The sequence below is a fragment of the Camellia sinensis genome, chromosome 1, assembly GCF_055761805.1.
Source record: "Camellia sinensis isolate YWXY chromosome 1, ASM5576180v1, whole genome shotgun sequence".
NCBI classification, from domain to species: Eukaryota; Viridiplantae; Streptophyta; class Magnoliopsida; order Ericales; family Theaceae; genus Camellia; species Camellia sinensis.
The window spans coordinates 57870078-57877869 of NC_138961.1; the positions used below are offsets into that span (position 1 = coordinate 57870078).

Consider the following 7792-nt stretch of genomic DNA (forward strand, 5'->3'; position numbering starts at 1 on the left):
TAACTATCTATTTCACTTTTGTATAGTAGAGATGTGTTGCGTGGGTTAGTTGGTGTGACGAGTTTCGCAATGACAGATTTGCTACTGACCACCCATATAATGTTGTCAATATGGGGTTATGAGCGGACATTGTTCGCATCTAGCCTACGTACGCTTAGGACTATCGTCGGTGTTTTGTACGTTGTTGTTTTGGTGTTATCGTTTCGTATGTTATGCATTGTTGTGGATGTTGTTACATCCATAGTTTCTTTTTGTATCACCTATGTACTTGTTGTCAGTTATGTGTTCGTCCTTTGTTACATAACATTTCCCCAACGTGTTATAGAAACTGTCTTTGTCTTTTGGCATTTTGTACTATTAGTTGTTGTATAACTTCATTAATTGTCTATCGACTTCGATTTCACGTTTGGACATGAAAAAAATATGTACTTTACTTTCTTTTGAATTGATAATTCATTAAATTTACAAATATGATTGCATTTCTCTGGACTCCTGCTACACCAAGGGCATTGCTCATAGCAATGAACCGTTCATCACCCCGTACCCCTTCCAAGACTCGAGGTAAGGTTATCACAGCAACCTAACAACAACCAGTCCACAAATGCCAATTCGACAGTGACAATACAAAGCTGTTTCTTCAACTTGTCATTGCTGAAATAAAAGTTGGTAATCGACAATCGTGCGGATTGTTGATGACTGGGTATAAGAATGTTACAAACCAAATTTTGGACAAAATCAGACTGCTACATTCGGCCAAACAAATGAAAAACAAATTTGACAACTTGAAGAAAGATTGGGTAACGTAGAAGAAGAATGCCAGCCATGGCTTGACAGGGCTTGGGTACGACCATGAGACAGGTCTGTTCATTGCACCTGACCATTGGTGGGCCAAAATGCAAGCGGTATGTAGTGTAACCATTTATTTTTCCCATTACTGTTTTACCAATATTTGTGATTTGTGGTGCCATATGTTTTTTACGTTATTACTTTTACAAATCAAAGCATTTCTTTAATATACTAATGTTATCCAATGAGCTAATTGTGGCACGTTTACAAATATTATTTGTAACATTTTCATTAGTTGTTGCAACATTTATTATTTATTATATTTTGGACATCGCACAACTTGCCATGTGTACACTTAATTATATGCTTACATTTATTGTTTTATAATTATAACATTTAATCCCTTAAAGTGAAACGGTACAATTGGTTGGTGCACATTCTCAATTACGTAATTTAGTGTTATTTGCTTTTACTGTCATTGGTGCTAAACTTTCAGGCCATCAAATACACTTCTACCTTTACTTACACATGTGTTTTTTTCTGTCTCAGATGAACAACTGATGTGCTAAGTTCAAGACCAAGCCTCTAGAGCACTTGGACATCATGGAGCAGGTATACTCTGGCGCAGCTGCGACTGGGAAACATGCATGGACTCTAACTGAAGTGTGCGATGATGTTGTTGCCGCGACCAATGCCAATGAGGACAGTGGGATGGGACCTCTCAGTGCTGGTACACCACCACAGTCGGGCCATGACATTGTTGGAGAGAACGTGGTGGATAGTTCCCTTTTCGACGATGCTTCATCGCAGTCAACCGCGAACGGATCAACCAATGCAAAATGTCGCAAGCGGCTAGTGCCTGGTACTGTCACTAGTAGCATGGATAACCTCATGGAAGCAGGCAGCAAACAAAGCTGGGAGCTGAAAATTACGCAATATCTTGTCACTGGAAAGGGTAAGAACACTGTGGGGGACTGTCTTGCAAGGCTTATGAGCACGCCTGGATTGGAGCCCGGCGTTAAGTTGTTCTCATTCCCATGCGGCATAATGGATTCACCTGATAATTGTGACATCATCATGGCCCTCCCTGTGGATTACATCGTGAACTGGTTGACAAAGAAGCGTGCCTGCACTCCGGCCAATGTTGGCAGGGATCGTAAACGGGGGACACAGCTGTTCAGGAGTGATGGTGTTGTTGACTTGGACTAGGTGTCTGTGCTTGCATTGTCATTTAGTATTTACTGCCATGGGACTGTAGTTTATTTTCAATTGTTGTTTTCGTCGATTGTTTGTATAACAATTACTTTTTTTCTTTGCTGTGGTGCACATTCGAAATTATTCTCTCTTTTTTTTGTGTTGCTTGGACGTTTATTTATAATTGTTGGGTGCATTAGCTAGATTTTCACCCATTGTTCAGGACTGGGGTACTGTCTAGGAGTGTACAAGCCACAAGATGGCACTGTTGTGTCACATGGTTGTTATGCAAAATTGTCATGGCCATGGAATCTATGCTTGGTGCATCATGTACTTTGTGTTTTTTGTTCAGGCCCTATGTAGTGAAAACATAGGTTCAACTTTGTTTTTGTTTGCAGGTACTTTTTTTTTTTGTGTATAATTATTTATTTTTCGTGCTTCGTAAAAGGTCTATTTATTTAAAATTCTGTATGAATTTATTTATTGACTGGCTTGTGGTTCCATTTATTTCTTAAATGGTATCTCTATATTTATTTATTTATGTTGTAATTTTGTGGTCGATTCATGTATGGCATATATATTTCGTTATAATTTATTAATTTATTTATTCCTTGTTGTATGTATATAGTTATTTGCATTTATGTATATATTTATATGGTTTTGTTTTTTTTTTTTTTCCGTTCTATTTATTTACTTGTTTATGTTTATGTAATTTTAGTTCTATATTTAGAAAAAAAAAATGTTCTTGGTCATTGATTAATTTTTGTACAGTGTAATTCTTTATTTATTGCTTTATATATTTTCGTGGTCATTTTTTTTTTCTTCAGTTCTGTATTTATTTGTGCTTTAGTAATTTCTGGTGGTAGTTTTTTAGTTATTTATATTTCCATTTTGAGTTATTAATTTCAAATTTTTGTTCAATTTATTTATTTATTTAGATTTATTTACTTACTTAATAATTTTAACTAAAATGTCTGATGCAATCTTTAGGTTATTTGATGTGTCTCACGTGAATTAGAAACAAATGAAACTTGGTTGCTCAGTTATATAGAAGCAGTCATACTAGAAATTGTACAAACTTGGGGAATGTACTACCATTCACATGGTATTGTCACCTATTTCATTTTTGGATAATCACATGGCCACAATATGATATGTGATACTTGAAGATATCAAACAAGTGCTATATATGATGGAGTTGATCAGCCCATGTTGCGAATACGAACTACAGCTTGTAATTTTTTTTTCTATATTTTGGAACACCTATGGATCAGCAAGTGGGTACTAGTTCCGGAGTCGTACGCAATGGCCAAATAAATGTGTGAATATGAGAGACGAACGGGGAAATGGAATCGACGACATCAATGATTTGGGTAGAAATTGCACATGTGGCCAATGAGTATACGTATGTTGACAGGACTCCATTTCACATATCATCATTGACTGGTCGCATGTGGATGCAGGAGATGCTTCGAGGTCGGAATGAAGCATTTCAGCAAAATTTTCGGATGTCACAGGATGTGTTCTTATTGTTGTGCAAGACATTAGTTGAGGATTTCGGCCTCCCACTACCACAGCGTCCCCATGGTGTGGACGTAGTTGAGAGTGTCGGCATGTTCATATTCGTATTGCGAGACTTCCCAAGTTGGGATATTGAAGACCGTTTCCAATACTCGGGGGAAACAGTATGGCGTCATGTAATGCGAGTTCTTAAAGCGATGAAGTTGTTCACGATTGCACACTGTCGACTGACAAGGTCACAACACAGTAAACATCCGTACTTAGAGTTTTGACGAAAATATTTGCCATTCAGAGTGAGTGTAATCATTCATTTAGGAAACAAGGAAGAACAATTTTCGGCTTAAAGCATTTCTTCTTTACATTTACGCAATTGCTTTGTGTGCTTGTGCAGGACTGTATTAGCCCGCTTGATGGCATACATGTAGACGCCATATTTTGGCCGTAAAGGACGGCACACGTAAAACATACTCGCAGTGTGTGATTTCGACTTGTGTTTTACTTTTATATCTTGCGGATGGGAGGGTAGTATGCATGACGGCAGAGTTTTTAACGAAGTAACACAGGACCCGGCCAAACAATTCCCCAACCCAGAGGAAGGTTAACTGAAGAAGGGCTGGTCAATTTTTGTATTAGTTGTGTGCATTTGATATTTGTAATGATGTTACTAATGAAAAATTATCAAATTACAACCAAGAAAATATTACCTTGTTGATGCGGGGTACAAGAATCAAAAAGGCTTTTTGGCGCTGTTTAAGGAATGCCCCTACCACCAGGAAGAGTTTCGTGCTACTGGACGACCAAGAAATGCAAACGAAATTTTCAACACTATGCACTTCTCCTTACAGAGTGCAATTGAACGTACGTTCGAAGTATGGAAAGCGCGATGGGGATTCCTACATAACATGCCTCAATATGATTTTGGGAAAGTGCAGGTGCCATTGGTCGGGGCTTCAATGGTACTACATAATTTTATACGCCGAAATTCCAACAATGATGAAGCGTTCAATAGGGTTGTGATTACAGAGAATTTTACTCTTAACAACATGCCAAATGTTGGGGATGTTTATGATGACGATGATGGTGAACCAAAGGGTGATGATGACGTACATATGAACGAAGTGAGGAAATCAATTCGGAATGAACTGGTGTGACATCGGCGTCAACTTGGGCTGTAGTGCAACATTGAATTTTTAATAATTTTTGTAATTTTCATGTGATGTGTAGCGCAACATTGAATTTTTAAATATTTTTAAAATTTTTATAATTTGAACTGCGTAACATTGAAAAATTTTAATATTACATTCCCAAAAAATTGTTAAAACACACACATGGGTAAAAAAGGAAAATTCCAAAGTTGAGTAAGGGTATTTTAGTCATTTTATTGTGATTTGACCCTATAAACAAATATTAACCCAAAAAGTCAAAAGTTAACTTTTTACCAACTTCCCAAAACATCTCTTAGTATATTAATCGCATTTTAATTTAATTAAATATCATTTAATCTCACCAAATTTTGATTAATACATAATTAAATTAATTATAACCAATCACAAATCCTACATAGTTTAATTAGTCTAATTTAACTTCCGTTAGGACCCAATTAATTATATTTAAATTTATCAATCTAAATTAGACTTTTAGTCAAACTCCCAAAAGGTTTCAGATATCAAATTAAACTTATTTTCATCCTCAATTTTGGTTTCACACATCATTAAGGCCTTCAATTTCAGATCAAACTCAAAATCTTCGTTGATAAATTATGTACTCATTTGAATACCTCATAAATAAATTTAATTCATAATAACCTTAATTCCTAATTCTCATAACTTAATTAAATCCAATGCGGACCCAGTTAATCAAATCTCAGTTTTACAAATCTAAATCGAATATTTAATTAAACTCCCATACGGTCCGATACTCAAAATTAAAATAATTTAATTCACTAATTATACTCTCTTAAGCCATTTAAGCTTTCAATATCTAATTCCAAAATAAATCCTTAATAGATTCATATACGAATCAGACTGAATAATTCTTATAAACCCCAAATTAAATTATGATGAGCAATTAAAATTCAAATCTCCTTAATTAATTAAACTCTAATTATTATATGTGGTAGGGTCGTCACACATACACTAATCCATTAATTTCATCACCATTGTGCTTTGGAGTAAAAGATAGAGCTCTTCGAGGAGGTCAATCTAATCGGAAAAGATTTCATTTTCATTTTCAGTTCCACCAAACTTCAACACTTGCTCTCTTCTTCTTTTACTTTTAAGATAGGGATTTCTTCAACCTTTGATATGATTCTTAGCTTAGTTATTTGCTCCTTGAAAAGGTTTAGTGATTTCGGGATTTTGGGTTAAGCCTAGGGTTTGATTTTGAAATGTAAAAGAGGGGTTTTCAAATGGATTCTTAAGAAAGGTTATGGGAATGGAATTATTATTGAGATATGTTGGACTATTGGAAATATCTTCCCTATATGTGTTTTTAAAAGTAAAGGAGGAGTGATTTGAAATTCATTGATGTTTGATTTTTGAAAGACAAAAGAAATGATGTTGGATTTTGAAAAGATAAAATGAATATATCTATTGACGACAAGGATGGAGTTGGATATATATTATTACTCCCATTTTGAGATTTTGACATTTATACTTATTGTTGAAAATTATATGTTGAGTAGAGATATTTGTTTTGGGCTATCAGTGGAGGATAGTATTGATTGTTGTAGAAATTGTATAAGGATTAGGTTAATTGAAACTAATTGCTCATACATTTTGCATTAAGCATTGTTTATACTTAAACATTGAAAATGTATTGTTTTGAGAAAAAGAAGCGTATACCTTGGTGAATCTAGTTAGGGGCGTGATTGTCGTTTATATTGTTGACCTATGTATCCTTGATAAAAGTTTAGAAATTCGCGCGGTTAGGTGCCAATCCTTCTGAGTAGTACTGGTAAAATAACTTTGGTAGTATTTGTATAGCCTACTAGTAGACATATATCTAAAGATTCCTAATATTTTGTATCCTCTGCCATGTTTTCTAACTTGAACAATATTGTTTATTGAATTAAATCATATACAACTGAGACATAGCATAGTTTTGAAAGAGAAAGCATAATGTTTTGGAAAATGGCATTGAATTGTATTCACCATATGACTTTGTTAAGCTTCAACGCTTTGTTTGAGTATCTCTATTAGGCTTTAGCTCACCCTACGTGGAAAACAACTTTCAAGTGCTGATGATATACCTCCACCAAGGACTTAGCTTGGGAGGACCGTGGAGTTGAAGGCTCATTTTTGTTTCTCTTATTATAATTATCTTTTGTATAAGTCTCGGACTTTTAATTGTTTTGGACTTAATCAACCTTGTTGTAACCAAGCAATGTCTTGGAAAGATGTAGCCATTAGGTCATAAACTTATCTGTATTTCCTTTTATTTTCACTTCACTCATACATGATATATGCTATAGATTCGGAATCTATGATTTATGAATGTATACATGCACATGTCATATTTTGTACGATAAAGAAATATAAATGAAAGGTTAATATTTTGCAAGTTTATGTTTTTCTATTGAACATCATGAGAGTGTTTGTCGTTATTATTTAAGAGTGTTACAAAAACACTAAAGTTTCGACACAATCTTGATGTCATGCACATAGAGAAGAATATATGTGATAATGTAGTTGGGACACTAATGAGCACAAATGGCAAGAACAAGGATACGAAAAAAGCACACTTGGATTTGGAGGACATGAGAATACGAAAAGGGTTACACTTGAAGAGCCGTTCCAATGACTCATTCGAGAAGCCGCAGGCATTGTACACATTGTCCCCAACAGAGAGACAAGGTTTTGTGATTTTTTGAAATCGATTAAGTATCCTAATGCCTATGCAGCAAATATATCCAACTGTGTGACTGCTCATGGTGGTAAATTATCTGGCCCGAAAGTTATGACTGTCATGTCCTTATATAATGACTTCTTCTAATTGTGATGCGTGGATACCTTTCCAAGGAAATTGGGACCACACTTTTTGAGTTGGGAAATTTTTTCAAACAATTGTGTTCAACGACATTGAAGGTGACTGATTTGGAGAAACTAGAAGAACAAATCATACATATGCTTTGTAAGCTTGAGAAGATTTTTCCTCTGGCTTATTTTGATGCCATGGTCCACTTGGCAATTCATTTGCCTCACAAGGCTATGTTCGAAGGGCCTGTGCAATATCGATGGATGTACCCCATTGAGAGGTATAAGGACGAGTTCAAATCATATTCATTTAAATA

General features: G+C 35.2%; 1 protein-coding gene across 1 annotated transcript; it reads left to right on the plus strand.

The window, feature by feature from the left end:
* The first annotated feature begins 165 nt into the window (after positions 1–165).
* On the plus strand, positions 166–2277 carry LOC145789740 (uncharacterized). The gene is made up of 2 exons (XM_082867069.1): positions 166–902; positions 1336–2277. Exon 2 carries the CDS (start codon positions 1390–1392, stop codon positions 1993–1995), a length of 606 nt encoding a protein of 201 aa, XP_082723195.1. The 5' UTR covers positions 166–902; positions 1336–1389; the 3' UTR covers positions 1996–2277.
* The last annotated feature ends 5515 nt before the right edge of the window (positions 2278–7792 follow it).